Source organism: Kogia breviceps, chromosome 2 (assembly GCF_026419965.1).
Source record: "Kogia breviceps isolate mKogBre1 chromosome 2, mKogBre1 haplotype 1, whole genome shotgun sequence".
In the NCBI taxonomy this organism is placed as follows: domain Eukaryota; kingdom Metazoa; phylum Chordata; class Mammalia; order Artiodactyla; family Physeteridae; genus Kogia; species Kogia breviceps.
The window spans coordinates 200,755,549-200,778,280 of NC_081311.1; the positions used below are offsets into that span (position 1 = coordinate 200,755,549).

At 59.0% G+C, this 22,732-nt stretch overlaps 2 protein-coding genes across 2 annotated transcripts; both read right to left on the reverse strand.

The window, feature by feature from the left end:
- Window positions 1–190: 190 nt before the first annotated feature.
- Window positions 191–8,467, reverse strand: COPS9 (COP9 signalosome subunit 9). Its single transcript, XM_059051986.2, has 4 exons — window positions 8,348–8,467; window positions 6,331–6,403; window positions 2,948–3,887; window positions 191–1,670 (listed from the first exon to the last, which is right to left on the reverse strand). Exons 1-3 carry the CDS (start codon window positions 8,408–8,410, stop codon window positions 3,850–3,852), a joined length of 174 nt encoding a protein of 57 aa, XP_058907969.1. The 5' UTR covers window positions 8,411–8,467; the 3' UTR covers window positions 191–1,670; window positions 2,948–3,849.
- Window positions 8,468–12,654: 4,187 nt separating this feature from the next.
- Window positions 12,655–14,002, reverse strand: OTOS (otospiralin). The gene is made up of 4 exons (XM_059051985.2): window positions 13,941–14,002; window positions 13,575–13,677; window positions 13,437–13,463; window positions 12,655–12,921 (listed from the first exon to the last, which is right to left on the reverse strand). Exons 2-4 carry the CDS (start codon window positions 13,630–13,632, stop codon window positions 12,737–12,739), a joined length of 270 nt encoding a protein of 89 aa, XP_058907968.1. The 5' UTR covers window positions 13,633–13,677; window positions 13,941–14,002; the 3' UTR covers window positions 12,655–12,736.
- Between the last annotated feature and the right edge of the window lie 8,730 nt (window positions 14,003–22,732).

Genomic DNA, 22,732 nt, shown 5'->3' on the forward strand with positions numbered 1-22,732 from the left:
CGAGCACCTGCCACGTGGGGGACACTCTGCTCAACTGCAGGGACAAAGGGACCAGCCGTCTTCCAGCGCGGTCACCCTGCAGGTCAGCTGACTGCCCTGGACGCCACCCCACCGTCGCCTCCCCTGGACAAGCTCTCTGACCGCAGAACACGTGCCGTTTCCACGGAATCACACCTCCCTTGTGACGAAAGCCATTAAAGCCACTTACGAGCAGTTTATTTTGTGACTTATCAGGTAATAATTATTCACACACAACACAGGCCCCTAAAAGACCCTTCGGCATGGCCGTGACCATTCAGTACTGACCCCGGCTTGATGCTGGGGGTGGACGAGTGACACGGAGGCCTCAGGACGCTCGTGGAGAAGCCGCTCGGACCGTGAGCCTTGTCGGGGAGGAGCGAGGGCAGAGCCGCGCGGGGCACTCGAGGCCTAGCCCTCTGCCCCCTGCTGAGGCCCGAACTCTTGAGACTCAGGCTCCAACAGCCAGTGGAAAGGCCCAGCGCCCGAAGGCCCACCTCTGGCCTCTTGAGGGACAAAGGAGCTTTTTATTTTAGCACCCTTTTCTCAGCACTTTCTCATCTTGGCTCCAAGCAGAATTCACAGCAGTGAATTTTCTAAGTCAATAACGTGGCTTCTTAAAAATGTGACTTGTTTTGGAAGTGCCCCTAACCCAGCTGCTCGTCCGTGCTCGTCCAAGAATTCAGAGCCCCGCCGCCTCTCCCTGGCGGCTTCCTGGGCAGCTTTCTACTCGACACGCGGCCAGTGCAAAGGCTGACCGTGAGATGAACGCTTTCCCTCCACCCGGGAAGAAGGAGAACTCTAAGGGCAGGGGAAGGAGATGGTTTCTTCAAAGGCCATGACTGAGGTCCTCAAACGGCTCAAAGCATCACAACAGTTCTATTCTCCAATTACCTCCCCAAACCCAGATTCTCAAAAACCAAAGCCCGTATAACCCACGCGCTTGATCACGTGGTTTAGGAAGGGCTCCCTTCATTGGAATCCTAAATTCCAAGAGCCCGCAGCTTCACAAGGATCCAACACGCCCACGTTGGCAGATGACACCCTCCAGGTCCCCACCACAGCGACCGAGCGGCGGGCCCCCATGTGCCCCCTCCCCCGGAGGAAAGGGCCTCCCAATCCTGCGAGCTGTGAGTGGGCGCCGCCCTCCTGGCTCACGGCGAGAAGCGCGGACACTGCCGACGGGCCGGACAGAGGGTGCGCCAATCAGAGGCCTCCCGAGTGCTTGCTGTGGACCCTCGACCCCCAACGGGGTGGCGCTGGCAGCGGAACAGCCGGGCACCGTGGGAACCACACTTCCTGTGTGGACAATGGCCTCCTGGGCCAAAGGAGCCAACAGGCAGGGTGCAGTCAGAGGTGGCCTGAGTCCCAGGGTCCTCTGCTCGCCTGCCTTTCCACAGCTTTCCAACAAGTTCTTATTCTTTCACTTGCAAGGATTCCAACGCAGAATGCTTCCTTCCTTTCTCTTCTCCAGCCCCTAGGAGTCTCCGTCGCCTTCAGCCCATTCTTCTCCCAGTGGCCGCAGGCCCTCCGGCCAGAGCCGTGCTTTGCCTTCCTCGGGCTCTGCAATCAGCTGGCCCGCGGTGGAAGGTGGCACGGCTTCCCTCTGCCGCAGGCGCTCCAGACCGGCACGCAGGCCAACCTCTGTGACCCTGGCACTTAGGAACAGAAAGTGAAAAAACCGTGTTTTGTCACTGAGAGTGAAAACACATCACGGACAATGGTGAGAGTTTCTTGGTCAAAGGTATGAGCATCTCCTGAGGTAGCCGCCCCTTGCTAAGGGTGCCGGCCAAGTCACAGCGAGAGGAGGAGGAAGAAAGTGACTTGGAGCCTCGGCCTCACGGTACCGAGGAAGCTGCAAGGGTTCCGTGAAAGCAAAGGAGGCCTAGAGCCTAGCGCGTAAGCAGAGGCCCAAGTATGTGCAAAAGACCCGTGAGCGCGCGCGCACACACACACACACACACACACACACACACACACACACACACACACACACACACACACACACACACACACACACACACACACACACACACACACACACACACACACACACACACACACACACACACCCCCCCCCCCCTCTGACATTCACTGAGCACCAGACTGGTCTGAAACTCTAAGGCCAACACGGAGCCCTCTGGGGTCCTACAGCCTCAGCCTGGGAGGGACAGGCCACCCCCTCACCCGGGCCCACGGCAACCCTTTCTGTGCCTTGGCTCATTCCTTCCTGCTGAAGACCACAGACCCTCGAGCTAGCAGGCACCTCGGGGACCAAGAGCTTTGTTCACCAACGAGGAACAGAGGCCTGCAGCAGGGGAGCCGACGGGGCGCGGCCACGGCTCCTCGGGGACACGCTCCACGCAGGGGCAACTCGGGGCCGTCACTGGCCTGAGCCGTCACCACACCCTCAACACGGTGACGTGCAAGCCCCGAAGGGCCGTATTTACGTAAACCTCAGCTGAGCTGGCTGCAGGGCAACCTGCTGGCTAGGAACTCACCCAAATGCCCAGGTGTTCCCCACAGAACCTTCCGGGCCTGCTTTGAGGAACCCGCTGAGGAAACGTAACTGCCTGTGACTTAACCTCAAGAACAAGCAGATATCTCTCTACCTAAAGTCAGACCGTGCAGCTCGCCTGGAAGCCCTGTCACTCTGGCTGCTACTCTGAGCTGGGAGTCTGACACAGACGTAGCCCCGAACCCCGACACGGGGCAAGGCTTCAAATGAAGGGTGTGCCCGGTTTCTCCCAAGCGGGTCTTTCCAGGGACGCTGCCCTCGTGTCAGCCCCTTGAGCCGCGCTAGATGACTGGCCCTCCCTCCCGGGGGCCAAGCTCCATCAGGACGGGCCTGCTAAGTGGCAGAAGCCCACTCGACACTCGTGAGAAGAAAACAGGCCAAGGGAACGTCTCGTTCTGTTTAAAATCTCACCTGGTCTTCGGTGAAATGTCTTTCGTAACCAGGTCATTGAGGTGCTCCGTTCGGCACTTCGCACGGGGAAGGTCAGCACATCCCAACTCGTCTAAGTGGCTCTGCTCGACTCTGAGCCGTGGGGCTCTGGGCCTTTCCTTATAGAAGAAACGTTCTCCACCTCGAGACTGACGTGAAATAGTAATCTTAGTGTTTACAACCGTTATCAATTGCTGAGCTGGACCAGCAAGAAACTTCCCCTGTAGGCGCTACGCTCTCCTTTGAGATGGACCAATGCACACATTTCTCAGGTAGGAGGCGTCTCTTTGAGTCATTATCGAGTTGCCCCGCTTCTTCAGGCCTCAGATTTGGGGACAGCAGCTGCTCTGACGTTAGGAGGGGCAACACGCAGCTACATGTCCTCCAGGGGACGGATGGGACCCGAGTAAGGTCTCACAGGCACTTCCAGGAACCGGCCTGCACCACTTACAGGTCTAACACAAACACCACGTTAGCAACCGTGAGCTGTCAGAATTACTCAAGGCCACAAAGCAAAAAGTGCACCGTGTGTTTCTATGCTGAGACCCGTTTCTCTTAGCATGGAACACAGGCATGCATGTACACATATGCACAAGGAGACGTCCAGGGATTGTAATGTTCACTCAAAACTGCAAGCATTAAAATCACCCTGCGAGTAATGACATCACTCTTTTTAATTGAAGTTAAGGACAAAAGGCAGTCACATTCAGAGATTAACAGGCCTCATCCAGATGGTTAAAACCATCTGGATGCTTCTTCGTCAACCAGCTCCTAATTTCAAGTGATTTCCACAAGTTCTCCGGAACCATCTAACACTGTCCTGTGAGGCGATCCACCGCACCACGGCATGGCAAAGGCTGGGCAAACGCACCGCCGGACACACCTCACTGGATATCATCGTCATCAAAGAGATCTTCAAAATCTACAAAAGGAACAAGACCACACATTGATGGGGCACACGAGGTCTACAGCTGCGGAAATAACTATAAAATGAGTTACACGGTCATTCAAAACTAGAGAGAAAACGGTGAAGAGTCTGATAAAGGACTTTTCCCAGGACAGGCTCTCAATTTCATCCAACCGGGGCTCATACAGTCCAAAGGGACAGCAGTCCAGAGTGCACCTTCACTCTTGTTTCTACTTGGATGACGATCTTAAGAAAACGCAGGCGGGCGTGTTCTGGACCACGTGGGCGGCCCCGCACAGCCGTGACTGCGTGCCCGCGAGCACGGCCAGGGCTCTGCTCTCGCCAACGCTGCGTGGGGGGCAGGTGGGGTGGGCTGAAGCTGCCTGAGGCCCGCAGCCGTGAGCAGGAAACTGCAGAGCTGAGGGGAGAAAGGCGGTGGAAGGACAGAGCCCTGTGAGAACGACTCCCTTTAAGAGAGTCTGACCTATAGTTAAGCTTGAGAAACACAGCCTGAGCCCCATTCCCACTAGAAGAAACGCCAGAAATTCACAGCGCACTGCATCCTGCGAGGGGGGTCAAAGCCAAACTCGTGGTTATTTTGTCCTTCTGTTTACTTCTCTGTATATTTTCTACATCCCCACCACAGGTATGTGTCACTTTCACAAGAGGAGAAAAACCCACGCATGCGTACCGTGCACTGAGAACGTGCAGAGTAAACGGAGAGCCAGAACGAGGGCGGTCGGCCCCCACGGCCCTGCTCTGCGTGGGGAGGCGGCACCCAGGCACCTCCTGCCCCGCAGTGGGCCCCCAGCCCCGCCCCGACCCCCGGACAGTCCCAGCGGCGCCCGTCTCTCCCGCCGCCCGGCCTGGCCTGTGGTCCCGCAGCCCCGCCACTCTCCCCAGCCCCCAGCACCGCAGGTGCCGCCTCCTGAGAGCTGCCTCAGGATGTGCCCCTGGCAACCCTGCGCCCACCTGTCAGGGCTCTCGTCCCCGAGCTGTCCCGGCCCACCCCCCGTCCAGTGCTCCCATTTTGTAAAACACGGAGCGCACAGAGCAAACCTCGTTCAGGGTTTGAACTCCACCGCCGAGGGGACAACAGGCCATCACAACCTATCTGTTCAGTCAATGAGTGAGAAGGACTAAGGACAAATCCTTCCAAAGGCCACTCGGCTTTCTCGCGGGGAACGGCTTCCTGCACACCTGGGTCGTCACAACCTGCTGGGGCGGCGTCTGCTCGCCTACGCTCCTCCTCTTCCCGGCCGGACTGGGACTCGGAGGGAGAAGCGCCCTCATCGGCTCCTGTGCTCACCTGGCCTGGTGGCCTGGGTCCTTCTCACAGGTGCTCTGTCAGAATTAAAGGGCTGTTGGTGGAAATCACGTGGCCTTGAACTCTAGAACACAGCCAACTGTCTCTAAGCCCTGGCTGGCAGAGGAGGAGGGGGGCTTGTAAGGAGGCCATCAAAATGTGAGCGGACCGGGCCGTACCGGGGACCACACACCCCTACCCGGGTGAGGTCCTAGCGGCGGCTCTGCATCCCGTGCTCCCCACACCTGCTCCCCCGGAGAACGTCACAAACGTCACCACCCTCAGTCCTGCGGGGACGTTGCCTGGGGAGAGCAGCTGGGCTCCCTGGGAAGGCTGCCCGCATGCAGCAGCCTGGCTTCTCTCGCTAGGCAACAATTGCCTGAAAAGCAGCCAGATAAAACAACATGGGCTCGGGCGCCAGAGAGGTTTGGGGCCCCCGAAAACCAAGATGGCAAGGTAACGTCCTAGCTGCCACTAACTAGTGACAAAAGTTCTCTGTAGTGGCAGGCAGGCTGGATGAATGACGGATGGATGATAAGAGATAACTCTCCCAAGAAAGCGATCTTGTGTTTCTCCTTATGATTTAACCCTTGGCAGGGATGAGTACACTCTACAGGAACAAGGCCTTAAGAAACCAGAAGGGAACACGAGAAGTATCCCCTCAAACATATATGAAGATTTCCTATGAAGTTAGTTTCTCACTGTTTGTTTGGCAAAACTCCACCCATGTTCCCGAAACTAGCGTTAAACCCTTAAATGCGAACAGCTCCCGGTTTCAGAGCAAAGGGGAGAAGAGCAGGAGTGTGGCTGTCACTCTGCACAGGCGGCCCAAGGGACAAGAGCCCAGTGGCAAACAGGGAGAGGAAAGCAAACCAGCCACCGGGAGAGAGGGGAAACGAGAAAGCCAGACGGACCAGACCCTGCTACAGTTTCAGGCGTCCAAGTGCACGTTCATGGCTCAAACTCAACAACTGGAACATAAGACTGGAAGCTTTTTGCCCTCCTGAAAAACAGGGCTGCATGGCGTTCCAAGAGTGGCACAGGATCTGGCCTTTACCGGTCTACGATCCAAGTCACTCATGTCACAAAGTTGCTCCACTGCATTGCAGAAGAAACAGATTAAAACTGGCAAGCCAATCGCAGCGTCCTTACCATTAAAAAAGTCTGCGTGAACTGCCTTTTCATTGGCCGCCAAGTCCATCAGGAGCCCGGTGCTGCCTCCTGCCTGCGGAGAGAAAGGAAAGCTCATGTCAGCGGGTTTTCCGAGAGAACGAGTGGTGTAAGTGCCGCGCAGGCTCCACACCACTCCTGGGCAGAAAGTGTCCAGGTCAGAGACAAAATTTAGTCCCAGGGAAGGGAGGGAGTGGGAGCAGGGGTGGGGAGGCGGCGCTCCAAGGGATCACGGTGGGGGTGCGCAGTCGGCCGTCCCTAGACTCCTCTCGCCTTTTACGGAGAGGCCTGCCACTGCCCCAACAGCAGCGCTGCCGCGCGCACCTGGACAAGAGGCCCCGAGCGCGCGACAAAACTGAGCCTGACCCCTGCTCTGCTCTGGACCGCCCCTGCTGCTTGTCAGAGTTGAACCGTTTCCCCTGAGAAACTGACCTGCGCCCTGGGGTTCTGGGGAGGTGGGCGGGGCCGTCACGGGCCTTGCCCCTGCCACCACACAACGCTGCAAGCAAAGCTGAGCAACGTGGCGAGGGTTCTGAGCCTCTTTTAGAGTCACATGGTGACAGCTAGACCAGAGACCTCTGGTGGCAGCACCCTGGACAGCTGGCCCACAGGCCCTGCTGCCACCCTGACTCCCAACCGCCCCCAGGCTGTCTGCCCTGCCTCTTGCTGGCTCAAAAGGGCGTCCTCCCTTAGCAGCGGGGACTCTCAGAGCCTCCCTTCTCTCCCCAGGCGCCCTCCCCGGCCCCGGCCCCACAGGAAGCTGCGCAAATTCTACCTGTGACACAGCTGAGGAGTTTGCGCCCACCTTCCTCTGGAGGCACTGCCTTCTTTGAGGCACTGCCTTCATTGAGACCCTCCTCGCGGCCCCCGTCCCCGTCCGTACTGCCCCACTCTCTCACCCCGAACCCTCCACAGCGACAGCGCCACGAACCAGTCGGAGCCGTCACTCCGCACCTCAAAGCCCCCCAGGGACCCCACGCTTGCCTAAAGTAGTGCCTGGAGCACAGGTCTGAGAAGCAGGGGGTGAGTGCAGGTGCCTTGGGACTGGGGTGCAGAGGGCCCACCTGTCCCAGGACGGCTACAGGCGATGCACCATCTGCCCCCCAACCCCGCCTGCCCGGCTCCATCCCATTCCCGCTCTCCCGGGCACGACCTGCCCTCCCCTAGACCCTGCAGGCCTCGCTACCGCTCCCGCCAGGCCTCGCCCCTACGCCCCAGCGCGCCGCCAGCATCTGGCTGCAGCCAGCTACTCTCCTAAGCCTTTGCTAGGCCACCCCAAAGCCCGGGGGCTTCTAACAACCCGCACCGCCTTTTGATGCACTTAGAATTGGCAACCAGCGTCTCCCTGTGCTCCCGGGACGTCCAGGGGCACACAGAATGGGTCTGTCCCCGCTGACGTTTGAGAAGGAGAAATCGAGGTCCGCACCCCACGAAGCCGGCCTGACACTCCGAGCTCACACCACCAACACCAGACAGGAACGCCCTGTGCCCAGAGGATGGAGTGACACCACGACCCTGCGCAACTGCGGGAGAGACCCGGGCCCCGCGCGGAGCACGGACCTGCCAGGCGCCCCTCTGCCCCACTCCGCGGGCTGGCGGCCGCTTCTTTCCCAAGGGCCGTTTGTCAGCCGGGCTCTCGTCTTCCCTCCTCCCAGACGGGGACTCGCCCCCGCCGCGCCACAGCACGCCATCCCGGGCGGGGCCCACTTCCTCCCCCAGCACCTGGCACGAGCTCAACCCCGTCCCCGGGGTCCCCACCAATCGCCCCTGAGGGGCTCCAGGCCGCGGGCACCGACGCTCACCGCAACCCCGGCCCGTAGCCATCCCGGCCGCCACCTCTCTGGGTTCCCGGAGACCCCATTTTCTCGCCCGAGGTAGGAACCGCCGGGACGGCGAGCGCGCCCGCGTAGGCCGCCGCCTTCTCTCGCCCCAGACCCGGCCCGCGCCCGACAGCTGGCCTTGGCTCCGCTCCCGCCCGGCCCGGCGCAGCCCGCCTCACCTCGTCCAGATCCACGTAGGGCCCCGCGCCCTCGGGAAACATCTCGTCCACCGCCGGCTTCATCTCCTCCTGCAGCACCGGCGTCCCCGACTCACTTCCGGCCCGCTGAGGCCCTCTTCCGGTGCAAGCCCCGCCGTGGCAAGTCTAGACGGGAGAGGGCGTCCGACTCTATGGTTTCCTCCCCCCACCATCTGGCAGGTCTAGCCGCCGGAGGACTTCCACTCTATGCTCCCCTCCTCCGTTAGTCGGGGCGGGCAGCACTGGCCTGGTTGGGGCTGGGGTGGGCAGAGTCTCCGCGTGGCTGTCAGCACACAAGGGAAGCTGCTCTGTGACTTCACCGCGGCCACAGACAGTCTGGACATAAGGGCCTGGCACTGACAGGTGCCCAGGAAATACCCATTGAATAGTATGAGTGGGTAACAGAGTAAAAAGGCAACCCACAGAATGGGAGAAGATATTTGCAAACCATATAGCTGATAAGGGGTTAATATACAGAATGTACAGAGAACTCCTAAAATTCAACAACAGAAAACAAGGAGTCTGATGAAAAAATCAGCAAAGGACTCGAATAGACATTTATCCAAAGCCGATTTATAAATGGCCAATAAACCTATGAAAAGATGTTCAACATCACTGATCATCAGAGAAACGCAAACCAAAACACAATGAGTTACCACCCCACATCTATCGGGATGGCTACTGTCCAAACCCCAGAAAATACCAAATGTTAGCAAGGATGTGGGGAAATTGGAACCCTTGTGCACTGCTAGTTGGAATGTAAAATGGTGCTGCTATTGTTGAAAACAGTATGCAGGTTCCTCAAAAGTTAAACATAGAATTACCGTATGGTCCAGGATTCCACTCTGGGCATATATCCAAAAGAATTGACAGCAGGGTCTCGAAGAGATATCTGTACGCCCACATTCACAGCAACATTTTTCACAATGGCTAAAATGTGAAAGAACTCAGGTAGGTATCCATCAACATTTGAATGGTTGAGCAAAATGTGGTCCATCCATACAGTGGAATATTATTCAGCCTTTTAAAGGAAGGAAGTTCTAACAGCTGCTCCAGTGTGGATGAACCTTGAGGACATTATGCTTAGTGAAATCTCCAAAAGACAAATACTGTATGATTCCACTTATAAGAGGTACTCAGAGTAATCAAATTCATAGAGACAGAAAGTAGAATGGTGCTGGGGGTGGGAGAGGGGGAGTTAGTGCTTAATGGGAAGAAGAAATAGCCTGGAGATGGATGGTGATAATGGTTGCATAACAATGTGAATGCACTTAATGCATCTCAAAAATAGTTGATAGTAAATGTTACATTGTATGTATTTTATCATAAGTTTTTTAAAAGAATGTGAATGAGAGAGAAGCGAGGGCAGGAGGGAGAGGGGAAGGGATGGTGGGGAAGGAGAGCATGAGACATCTGAGCTAGACTTTTAGAAGTGGGTAGGCTTAGGGGCTGGGCTGCCAGAGAAGTGGGGGTGGGGAGGGGGAGGGGAAGGGTGGTTCCAGGGAGACGGGAAATGAGCCTAGATTGAGCAGGGATTGTGGCCCCGGGTCAGACGTGGGTGGACAGCGCAGGGCCAAGGGAGAAGGGAAAGTGACTGGCCGGGTGGGTGAGCCTCCAATGTCACCATGACACGAGTCACCCCAAGTGCCCGAGGGAAAGTCAGACCAGTGAAGCCTGAGTCCATGGTACAAGCCAACTCCCCTTCTGAGTAGTTTCAAAGCACAGGGACCCCCATTCCTGTGGAGGGGTGAGGTCTCCAGGAGAGTGGGGCACAGAGCCCACCCCAGGGGACGCTGATGTTTATGGAGGAGCAGAGCCACGACATTGATGTCACAGAGGTGGAAGGACAGTGTCGGATTGGGGTTGTTGCTGGGTGATCACATCCAGACCGTACCCTTTGAGAGTGAAAGGGACCCTATTGGTGACTCTGCTCCAGGACAACAGGTGTGGACAAAGAATGTCGCTGGCCTTCCGCCGTATCAGTAAACAAAGGATGCTGAGGCCATCAGCCTCTGCAGCGGCTCCCACGGTGCACCCTGAGGGGATTCAGGATGGGGGAAAGCAGGATCCTGGCCCTAAATAGTTAAGGTGCACATCAGAGGAATAGTTTCAGTGAGCCCAGACGCTTGCATCTTCCCATACATAGAGAAGCACTAAATTCATTAACTTGAGATTTCTGGTTTTCTTTAATTAGCAGGAATCTTTTGATGTCCCAACTACCTAGTCTTTTTTGGCAAAAACTATAGATCCTGGCTCCTCCCTTCCCTCTTCAGGACCATCCCATCTGAGAGGTTGTCTCCTGAGCTTAAGTCCTCAGTATGTCTGCCAAATAAAACATAATTCTCAACTTTTAGGTTGTGCGTTTCTTTCAGTCGGCAGGGGCAGTGACTGCTGGGCACAGCGGGCGTGTGGTCCCCCAGGCCGTCAGCGGCCGAGGCAGGGATGAGGACACAGGGGCTGCCGGTGGTGCTTGCTGGTAGCGAGCATCGAGGGGTGAAGCCGACCGAGGACGTGGGGCAGGAAGTGGAGGGGTCCCCCGCCACCAGGTCTGACTCTGAAGGGAAACCAAGAGGGGTGCACAGAAGAGAAATGAAGCTGTGTGTGCTCAGGTGAACAGAGAGGGTCACAGCCAAATCTGAGTCCTAAATGGGGAGCCAGGTGCCCCCGGGGCCACAGGGCAGGCAGGCAGGGCATCTGCTGAGGGTTGCTTGAGGGTGGGGCTTTCTTCTTCTGAGAACAGAAGGAGGGCAGCTGGGGCTTTGAAGACACGTAATAATGCAGCTGTGTGTCTTGGGTGGTCATGGGTGTGTCCAAGAGGGGACACAGCTCTGGCCAGGGCCCCCCGGGAGGCAGTCCTTCGAGCACTTTTGAGGGGCATCTAGAGCCGCCATTCTCCAATGCTTGACATAACCAGGTGCAGGAAAATCCGAGTGACATGTAAATGACCACACACACACACGCACGTGCATGAATTAACACACAGGTCCGCACCATGTCCAGGTGGTGAGGGTGCCTTTCGTCTGCTACATTTGGTCAAGGCCCAGCTTCCACAACGGACCCTCATAGGAGTCAGGACTTGTGTGTGTGTGTGTGTGTGTGTGTGTGTGTGTGTGTGTGTGCGCGCGCGCAGTTAATTTACAGAAACCAAACTCAGACCAGCTCAAGGGGGAAAAGAAACAAAGAATGTACTGGTTTTTCCCGAAGCAACAGGCTAGGCCTACAGATTCTTCCTCTTTCACATTGAAGCCTGGACACAGGGCGGGAAGCTACCCGTTGGCCACAGGAGGTGGAGACAGAGGTGAGGGCAGGAAGCCTTGCCGGACGGCTGGGGCCAGTGGGCAGCCACTGCCTGGGCACCGCGGCCCCCTCCCCTCCCCCTCCCACGTCCCTCCCAGCACAGCGGGGTGTCCATGCCAGGGTCCTGGGAGAGAACTCGCAGAATAACCCCTACTTCTCACTCACCTTAAAGGACAGCCTGCGGACCCTTGAGGCTGCACACAGGATGGAATTCATCCCCATCACATGTTTCCAACGAACAGAACACGCAGCCCACGAGTTTCACAAAACCTCACAAAGTTCTTATTATGTGCAATGGCTTCTACGGTTAGACGCTAGTACAAATACTAGTGTCTAAAGTTAAATAGGAAGTATTTTCTATTATTTTATTTTAAAAGAAAAGCAGGTTGCAGCCCATTAAACCGATTTCTTTGCCATCTGATGGGGTGTGGCCCGAAGCTCGTGCGCCCTGGCTGTGTCCAGGTGCAGAGGGCCCACCTGTCCCCCCAAGTCCCCGAATCTGCACTGCTGGTGGTCATGTTTGGGGGGCCCTTCTGCCTGCACACCCAGCGCCCAGGCACCCGGCGATCCCCACAGACCAGCTGCCCTGGTGTGAGTTGAGCGTGAGGGGTGGGGCCCCGGTAGGGCGCCCAGCCCAGGGAGGCCGCTGTGGGTCTGCCTGCTGTCCAGCTCGGTGGCCGGGGGTGGGTGGTGGGTGGGGTGTGTTCCTGGGCCGCAGCTGCCTGGATGGGACCTGGGCCCCGCCAACAAGCCAGGCACTTATCTGGTGTCTGCTTGCCTCCGTTTCCCCACCTACACTCCGGGGATCCTCCTAGGGTCAGTGTGAGGACAGGGGGAGTCGCAGTTGGTGCTCTGTGGACAGAAACCATGCACAGGCCTTTCGAAGAAGTGTTCCCTGGTGGTCAAGAGGGGCCAGGCTGATTTGTCACATGAGAGAGTAAGTGGAGCAGAGTGGAGATGCTTCTCCAAAGAAAACCACGAGGACCAGCACGTGCGTCATGCATTCAAGTCAGGAGTTTATTCGGTGCGAGGCCGCCCGACTCCCGCGGGGTGGGGGCCCCCTGCCCCGGATGCTTACTCCTCCCTGTAGGGGACGTGGAAGCCCAGGGTGGCCCCCAGCGGGAAGTGGGCGAAGAAGGTGCGGGCCATGTCCTCCAGCTGCGGGTAGGCCCCCAGGGTCTGGAAGTGCTGCACATAGTTCCAGAAGTCGGACGTGGAGAAAGGCCAGTAGGGCATGGCCGGCAGCTCCGCGTAGGGGTCTGGAGGGAGGACAGCTTTGCTCAGGGCCTGACCCACCCGGAGCTGCGCGGAGGCACCGAGCCTGGCCATGCAAGGAGCGGCTGCGGGTAACCCCAGCCCTGCCCCTCGGGACTCCGGGCCTGGGGGACAGAGGAGGGGAGAAGGGCGGAGTCTGGCCCACCCTGCAGACACTGAGCGGGACTGAGTCTCGCGGTGGGATGCAGGGCATCTGGCTGGATTCGGAGGGGACCACAGCCCCCAGCCTGCACCCAGGTGGGACGAGGCGCCCGAGATGAGAATGCAGGGGCCCTCGGGGGCTCCGAGGGTCCCTCCTGCCCACTGTGTCCCCAGTGGCCGGAGGACAGGCCCAGGGAAGAGGCTCCAGTCCCTCTCTGCCCGTGCGGCTCGGCCTCCACCTCCCCCGGGTCTGCCACCTCCCCCGCTCTGGACCAGAGCTCAGCCCCCACCCGGCCACTCTTCTTCCCCCACTGCCCCGCACACACGCGAGGCCGGGAACAGGAAAGCAACACGGTACCTCCTTCCTCCTGCACCGGCTTGGCCCCTGCGAGGGGAGGGAGAGAAGTCACCCCAGAGGCCCCGAGGAAGGACCTCACCACCCACCGGTACCCCAGTGCCTGGACGGGACAGCCCAGGAGGGCAGGCAGCCCCTCACCTGCCAGGGGTCCCAGCAGGAGGCAGAGGGCCAGCCCGGGCACCAGGCAGGTCTTCATCTTCCCCAGGCTTGTCCCCCACCGACCGATGGTGCTCAGCTCCACCTGCGGAAGGAGGAACCCGGACAGGTGAGACCACCCTCCCCTCGGACCACCGCTTCGCCCCGCCACCCACAAGTGGGCCACTCCTGGGAAAACAGGTCTGGTAAAAAGAGAAGTTGCCAGTGTTTTCATGACAATTTCAATCTCAGTGGCTTCAAACGGTTCTTCTGAGGCTAAACCTCCGAGGCAGAAGCAGTTGGCCTTATTTAATGTAACTATTTAAGGAATGTCCCCCCGCCTCCGCATCTGCCCTCCCCAGAGGTTACCTTGCAGCTGCTGTCCCCCCGCCGTGTAGCCTGAAGGGCGTCTGCTGCCAGCGCGCGCAGGCTCCTCTTTATAAAAGGCCAGGGACCGGGGGCAGACGTCACCTCCGTGAACCTTCAAACTGAATATTTCATCCCCGCCCAGAGGACTGAGGGCTTCTGTGACCCTGCTGGCAGCCAACTCCCAGGAGTCCACTTTTGGGAATCTGATCCAAAGATCAAATTGGGAGAAAAACATTTTTGCACAGGCCTAAGATTTTTAGGATTGAATTCAACATTGGTACTCAAAATAAACCCAATTTCCTTTCTACCAGGAGAGAAAGACATTCTAAGTCTGACGTTGGGGCTGTGATGCCCCCCTTGTGGGAACAGGGCAATCACAGAGCTGCCCCAGGGAGGGACAGGCAGGCAGGATGGGACCCTCGGGGAGCCACCAGCAGCCCTGGGTCAGCAGCCCCCCCGACGGTCACCGTTGAGCAGAGGGACAGACAGGAAACGAGGGTGTCCAGCCTGGTGTCCCATCTCCAGACTGGCGCCTCCTGGCTTATAAGCACTGATTAAGCCTGTCGCCACACAAGACAGCTACTTAGCAGCTGACCATTACAGGTCACTCAGATGTTAGGGGACCAGCCCCCAGATGGGCAGGAAGGATGTCTTCTGGCAAAGAAGCCCCAGCAGAATTTGGGGGTTCGAGTCCCCGGCTCCACCAGAATCTGCTCACAAGTCCCCACCCAAGTGAGGAGGGGCTATTCTTCCCCCCAAAATGCGCAGACTTTCAGAGATGGGACCCGAGAGTCATCTGTTCAACCTGCCTGTGATATGGCCACACACCAGGCTGAACTTCGGCTTTTATTTTCAGAGGTCGGACCCTGTGCCTCCAAGAGAGAAGTGGGCACTTGGTAACTGTGTCGGGGTCCCCAAAACCTCTCCCAGCTTCGCTAGGGGGACCCCCAGGATTCAGCAGAGGCCGTGCTCACAGCTGGATTCAGGACAGAGAAAGGATACAAAGCAACATCAGCAAAAGGAAGAGGCTGGTGGGGACAAGTCGGGGACCAGGCGTGAGCACACGACACACAGCTCTCTGCCACCAGCCGTGACGACCTGTGAGGTGCTGTCTCCCCGGGGAGCCCGTCAGAGACACAGCGCCTGGGGCTTTTCCTGGGGGTGGTCGCGGGCACCTGTGCCTGGTGAAGGTTCCAGACTCCCAGGAGGAAGCAGCACTCTGCACGAGCCTCACTTGGCACGAACGTTTAAGGGCCGTGAGGCCCTCTCCTCCACGAGGGGGCTGGGGACCCTCCCGGGAGCTCCCAGCCCAGGGCCAGCCTCGCGGGCAGGCCTGTCTGAGGGGCTTTTCTGCACAGCCCACATGCTTTCAGGTTCTCTATCTGCCCCTGGCTGGGAATTTTAAGCTCTGAGCTCATCATTTCCTTTTCCCAAATTCTCCAGCACACTTAGAAGCTACCAGCCAACCCAACTAAAGTCTTTACTCCTTATTCCCACTAAGGGGCTGTGACAGCCGCTGCCTGGTCACCCACAGCTGTGCCTCCTGTAGGCACTTGGTTTCAGGACTTGATCTTGCACTTGGTGCCGTGGACGACGGAGGCCCCGACCACTGCGAATGGCGCCATTGATGTCAGGCCAGAGAACCAACTCCCGAGTCTCTCCTGATCCCTCTAATCCCCTGGGCCCCTCTCCCGGCTCCAATACTCTACCCAACAGGGCCACTAGGAGCGTAAGGGGACACGGGTTTAGGCAGGAGCAGGCCTTATGCGGTGTGGGGGGCTGAGGAGGTGAAGTCCGGAAGGGCGGGCGGGAGCAGGCTCCGCGGGGTCTCGCGTCCGTGTGTCTCGGGCCCGGCACCGCCGGTGCTCGGGGGGGGGGGGGGGGGGCACGTGCGCAGCTGGCGGGGGCGCGGCGGCGAGCGGGGAGCAGCCGGTCTTGCTACCGTCCTCACCACGTTGTCCATCCCTAACGGTTCCATGTCTGAAGATGATGCGCGAACACCCCTGTGATGTTGGGGAAAACGAAATAAAATTACAGGTACTTATTTTATAACTGATCGCTTAACCAAGAAAAAAACTATACATAGGAAAAGTCCCCAAGTAATGAGCAGTGATGAAGTTGAGAGCCATGGGTGTATATGTTTTTCCTTCTTTCTGGGTATTCGTATTTTCCTTAATTCATTACTTTTATTTTTGTAACTTAATTTTTATTTTATATTGGGGTATAGTTGATTTACAGTGTTGTGTTAGTTTCAGGCGTACAGCAACGTGATTCAGTTGTACACGTACACATTTCCATCCTCTTTCGGATTCTTTTCCCATATAGGTTATTACAGAATCCTGAGTAGCGTTCCTCCCTGTGCTATACAGTAGATCCTTGTTGATTAGCTATTTTATATATAGGAGTGTGTATATGTTAATCCCAAACTCCTAATTTATCCCTCTCCCACCTTTCGCCTTTGCTAACTATAAGTTTGTTTACTTTTATAATGGGGAAAAAAATCTTTTAAAAACCCCCACCACCCTAAGCTCCCTGTTACTTAGCTTTCCGATCTGCTGGCCTGGGTCAACCTCCTGGGTCTTCCATAACCACCCCCAGGTGCGTCCACCCCCAACCTTTTCTTGCCTCCTGAGTTCTTCAAGCTCCTCTCCCTTGCTGAGCTGCACACAGACCGTCTTGGGCTCCACCTGGAGGGCTCCACCAGAAGGGTCCCACCTGGAGAACCTCATCTGTAGAACCCCAACTGGGGCCCACTCCTCTGCCCCCTGGAGGATGGCCCCTTCACCCCCAGGGACCCTTGCTGGGGCTCTGCACACCCAGCCGTGTACGGTTCTTTTTCAGTGGGACCCCAAGGCAGTGGTTCTCATACTATGTACAGATCGCCCAGGGATCCTGTTAAAATGCAGTTCTGATTCAGCAGGTTGGAGGTAGAGCCTGGGACTCTGCACCCCTCAAGGCTCCCAGGAGGTGTCTGTGCTGCTGGTCCCAGAGCACATTTAGGGTAGGGAGGCACGCACGAGCAGGTTCTCCACCTGGGCAGCGTCAGAATCACCCAGGGGACATGGCAGAATGCAGATCCCTGGGCCCCTACCTCTCAGAGTTCTGATTGAAGAGCTCAGGGCTGGGCCCAGGACTCTGCCTTTCTATCACGTTACCAGGGGTGCTCAGCAGATCCAAGGCCAAGGTTTGAGAGCTGCTGTCCAAAGAAATCCTTATCCTTGGCTGCACATGGGCACCACCCGCAGAGCTTTTAAATAGTCAGGACTTCCAGCCCCCAGGCTCCTGAGGCAGGACGCTAATATAATGGTTCAGGGGTGGGACCCAGGTTGGTGGTGGTGAAGCCTCTGAAGCCTGGTTTGACTGCCCCTGCCCTGCCCTGCCCAGCACCCTCCCTGTGGACGCCTCGGAGGCCTCCGAAGGTCCCACCTGCCTGCGGTGAGAAGCAGCTCTGGTTGCAAGATACGGGCCTTGACGGACAAAGTGGACAGAAGCTGCCCGTCTCCCTCTTTGCTCCCCAGGCAGAGAGAGGGGCCGGGCTGCGGGGCTCTGCCAGCCGTGTGGGAAGGCGGGGCCAGGGCGGCCCCCTGGGGGCCCCTCACCTCTGCCGCTTCACCTGCGCCAGGGGCGGCCTGGTTCCCGTCCTCCCGGGCCAGTGCCCAGGTGCGCCCGTTAGGAGGTCTCGGGGCGCCCCCTGCTGCCAGCTCGGGAACGCCAAGCGCGGCCTCCCGCTGCGGTGCCTGCGCCCCTAAGGACAAGCACCCGGCCCACCTCGGGTCTCCGGAAGGGCAGGAGGGCGCTCGGGGCGCAGTCCTTTCAGCCGTCCCAACGCGAGCCGGAGCCCTGTTCATTATGAAGCCCTAAAGCCACGGGTCCTCCGGGACACAGGCCCCCCTGCACGGTGCTTCCAGAGGCCCCTCCTCCCCGAGCCCCTCCCAGGGCCACCCTCAGCGCGCCTCCACCGCCGTGTTGATCTGCTTCTGGAAGGGTCCACGCTGCTCACCCAGTCCGCCCCCGGGGCCCCTGTGGCCAGCCCGCTTTGCTTCCGGGCCCTGGAACGTGCCCGCCGCTTCAGCGCTGGGGGCCTTGCTCCCCAGCCCAGGAGCCCTGCCTCCTCTGGAGCGCCCCCATCTCCCAGCCCACGTCCCTCGTCCCAGCAGGGGACACTGCCCTCCTTCTAGGCTCCGCAATTCTGCCCACTTCCTTTCTGAGCCCGAGGCTCCTGAGAGAATCGGGTGTCCCGGGCCTGGAACAGCTCCCGGCCAGGGTGCACGGGGCCGGCTGAGGGCACGGACTGAACACCCGGGTCAGGTCAGTGCTCGGCCAGGTTCACCTGGTCGCCGTGAGCGCCGGGTCCTGCCGGCCGCTCGCTCGGCTGTCCCTGCCCTCACCCCCTCCCACGACCCAGGTCCGCTGGGGAAGCCCCGCCCCTCCGCTCCTGCGCGGGGAGGGGACGCCTCTCCCGGCCGCATTCTTTGTTCCCAAACCCACAGGCAAACACCATGAAAGCTAATGAACGTGAACGGAGTTTTGTGCGTGAGAACTCAGTTGCCTTGGAAAGGCCCACTCGGGGTGAACATTGCCGGACGCTACTGTCAGGGGTGGGTTGGGGGACTCTGGAAAGTCGGAACCGGGACAGACCCGAGCGGAGTCCCACACCTGACACCATGGACGGCGCATCCAAGAGTGGGCTCCAGGGGGCGCCACGCTCACTGGAATCCGAGGATGCTGGTCAAAGCCCGCCAAGGCAGAGCCGAGGTTTGGGAGCGACAGGCCTAAGGCCCGTGAGATCCTTCATAAACATCATTCCTTCCTTTACGTGACCTGTGAGAATTTCTGACCAGGTCCCGGTTCGCTCCGTGAGGAGCCTTCTCCTGAGCCGAGGGGACCCTGGCCCGGGGTGCAGTGAGGCCAGGCAGCGGGGACCCACAGGTAAAATGCACGACACCCCGATACTAAAAAGTAGTCATTGATTATCTGAGAGTCTAATCTAACTGGGCCTGTATTTGTGTTTGTGAATCTGGCAGCTCAAAGCCACGTGGCCCTGCCTGGCCCGTGGTGACAAGCCCAGGCTGTGGCCCAGAGCCGAGGCTTTAGGCTCAGGCAGGCAGTGAGAGGGGGCTCCAGCCCTGGAGGTGGAGCAGGCATGGGAGGGGCTTTTCCAAGAAGCCTCTCCCTGGAGCTTCACAAAGGTCCTGGTCATCGCAGGGAATGAGCAGCTGGGCCGCAGCCCTGAGCTCCCCTGGTCAGCGAGGCTCCTGGTCCGAGACACCCGGAGTCCACGGCTGTCTAGGGCCCAGCTGAGCTCGTCACAGAGAGAGAGCCTGATGGAGCCGGAGAGGTGGGGCAGAGCTTCCTAGCAGAGCCCTCCTCCTCTCAGGCTTGGCGCTTAGGGGCCTCGGGGCCAGGGATGAGGCCACGGGCGCAGTGCCCCAAAGCCCCAGGACTTGGAGAACGAGAGGCCTCGGCACAAGACGTGAGCTGTGACAGATGCCAGGAGCCCGTGACACGTCTGTGACACAGCGCTGCACAGGCTGTGTCCCCAGGCCCCCAAGGCTCCCGTGCAGCAGTCGTCTTCCTGGAAATACTCCCCAAGAAGGCAGCGCAGGGCCTCGGCACCATGGTGGTGCGGGAACCGTGTCCAGGCTGTAGGCGTGTCCAGGCTGTGCGGGAGGAAAGGGCCCTGGGGGGAGAGGTCCGTGGTCACCACCTGTGAGAGTGATGGGAGATGCAGGACAAGGGGCTGCCCACTCATCACCCTCCTCCCAGGGTACCGAGAGCCCCTGAGGGTCGCATCCCAACACCGCGGGGCTCCGTCAGCGTCGACCTGGTATGGGCGTAGCCAGCATGCTCTGTCTGGGACGGGGTCCCAGGGCGCAGGGGTGGGAGTCCGGGTGAAGCCGTGAACAGAAGGGGCGAAGCCGGACCGGGGGCACGCCGTTGCCCAGCCGGGGCTCCCAAGACCTCAGACCAGAGGAAGCGCTGATTTGAGGTCTTCTGTCTCGTTGGCTGGGGGCTGCCCTTGGGAGTTAACTCCCCAAACTCCAGGTGCGGGGTGCCTGCTGGGGTCCTGCAGGGGTCCGGTGCTGGGGGCTCAGAGAAGCACGGAGGGAATGGGGGGGAGCTGCAGGCGAGGGGCTGCAGAGCAGATCAGGCCTGGGCGGAGCTGGGCGTTACGACTGAGGCCGCGTGGAGAGATGGGCGTGAGGTGGGCTGGAGACTGCCCCAGACCTGTGTATCCCTCGGTCCTCCCCCCAGGGATGCAGTGCAGCGCCCTGAGGCCAGACCAGAGCCAAACCCGGGTCTACACTCCCCTCGTGGCAAAGTCAGGCTCAGCAATCTGTGAGCCAGAAGGCGCGGTGAGCCTCGAGGGCACCCAGGTCACCTCGTTGTGTGATAAAACACCGCGACACTTACTCGGGTGACCCCATCCCTGGGTTTCCACCCGTGTCATCTGCTAAGGGCCTGGCGCCGTACGGCATTCTCTGTGCCAGGCCCCTCTCTGGACCATCCACCTAAATCCCTGCCTCCCAGTGGGGTCAGAGCTGTTGGTTTTGTCCCCACTCACGGGGGAAGAAACCAACCGAGGCTCTCAGAGTTGGGGACCTGCCGGAGCCGCCAGTAAACAGTGGAGGCCCAGGGGCCGCCCCGCTCGGAGGGTCCGACCACACTCGTTCCTGCGTCACCCCCCGCCCCGCCCTGGGTGCACACCGTCCCCCAGCAGAGTCTCGTTCCGAAGGCCTAGCTAGCCGCGAGCCCCGGCATTTCAAACACGCTCCCGGCGTCACGATGCCACGTGTCTTCTGAGGGCCCCTGGGCTCCGAGGAGCTGGTGCGTCCAGCTGGCTGTCCAGACAGAACCGCCCGGCCCATCCTGGGAGGCACACGCTTCAGGTACCGCTGCACCCTCCCTGCAGTGGCTCGGTGCCCACCCTGGCCAGGGCTCTGTCCACAAGAAGCACAGAGGGTTCTGTAACCTATGGCTCCGGAAGGACAGCCGAGGGTTCCTGAGATCGGTGGAGCCGGATGGCCGTTCACTGGACAGTTACTCACGTTTAACTGCGTCCAGCGCTGTGGCGTCTGGACTGCAGGGCTAGGACGCCCGCCTCAGGCCTGTCTCACTGAGGGGCGGAGAGGCCAGCCGGGCCCCTGGTTGGAGAGGAAGCCCCTCCTCTGGCCTGGCTCAGGTGCCCCCGCCCACCCCCTGCTCCTCTTCCCCCAGGCTCTTGGCCCCTCTCAGGGAGCAGGCAGGGGCTCGCCGGCAGCCCTCAGGGTGGATCCAGCCCAGATGTCTATCCCTCAGAGGCGCGAGTTTTCTTTCACTGGATTTGGACGTCTTGGGGGGAGGGGGCTGGGGGCTGCATGGCAGGCACGCTCCAGTCCTCTGCAGGCCGCGTGCACCCACTCTTCTCGTGCCCTCCCGGGTCTGCGGTTGGCATGTCCTGTCCGCTCTCTGCAGGCAGCGGGTGGGGCACAGGGGGACCCTGCCTCCCCAAGGCTGGAGGAGAGGACTTTCCCGGGAACCAGGTGAGGGCCGGGCAGGAGAAGGTGGCTGGGCTGGGCAGGGCGGGTGGAGAGGAGGGTGGCCTGAGGCAGGCTGGGGGTACACGTGCAAGATGACCCCTGGGCTCCTTGACGCACCCAGGGGGACCCCGGGATTTGGGGTGTGTGGGGAGGCAGGGTCCGGGGACAGGCCTCTGGCCAGCCCCTCTCCAGGGAACAGGGTCTGCCGTGCCGCTTGGTGTCACTTGGGGCTGGGGGTCGCTTCCACAGCATGCCCTGGATCCCAGTGGTGGCTGGTCCATCTTTTAGGTGCAGTGTCTGGCCCCCATCCAAAGGCTGGGGGCATCTTGGAAGGACTTGTGCTCTGGAGAGATGGGGAGTGGGCCTCAGGCAGAGACGAGCTCAGGGTGGACCGTGAAGGGCCATCCATCCTGCCAAGCAGATGTGTGGGAGTGAGGGGCCCGCCTCCCTGGCTGGCCCCAGACTGAGGCAGGATGGTCCAGTGGTCAGAGCCCAGGCCCAGAAGGGATCCTACTGCCTGAGTCTGGCCTGACCTCTGACAGGCTATGAGACTGGGCAGGACACACCCCCGCTCAGGGCCTCAGATTCTCACCTGAGAAATGGGCAAAATCATGGGATAACATCCAGGGAGCTCCGGGCATTTGGTGATAGCTATTAACAGCATCAGTATTAACAAGATTAAAGGTATAAGCCTAAATTTAAGGGAGCAGGAAAGAAGAAAAGGCTTAAAACACTAATATTATCAGTGCCAGATGAGACATTGTGTCCACGAAACAAAATGGGATGTCACAATGAAAGTAACATTCTGAAAACAAGAAATATTTTTGACAATTCGAAATATAATAATTAAAATTTTAAAAATCAACATAAAGATAGCAGGGTAGAGTAATGAAAATCTCTCGTAAAATACAACAAAAAGAGAAAAACAGAAAATAGCCGAGGAAAGATGGGAACAGTAGAGGATGAATTCAGGAGATCTGACATAAACGTCAGCAGTGGTCACATAAGGAAGCATCCTCGTAGGGAAGGACTGAGCCTCCAGAAAGACAGGGCTGCACCCCGTCCAGTGAGAAAAAAGACCCACAGAGGCACAACTCTGGAAATTTCAGGACACTGGACACAAGGGGAAAGCCTACAAGTTTCCAAGCTGCAAGGACAAATCACATAAAAAGAATGGGAATTCCAGTGGTGTCAGATCTCTCTGGCCACCCTGGAAGCTGGGAGACACAGGAAGATGACCCCAGCCTTTGGATGGGGGTCAGGACACTGTAC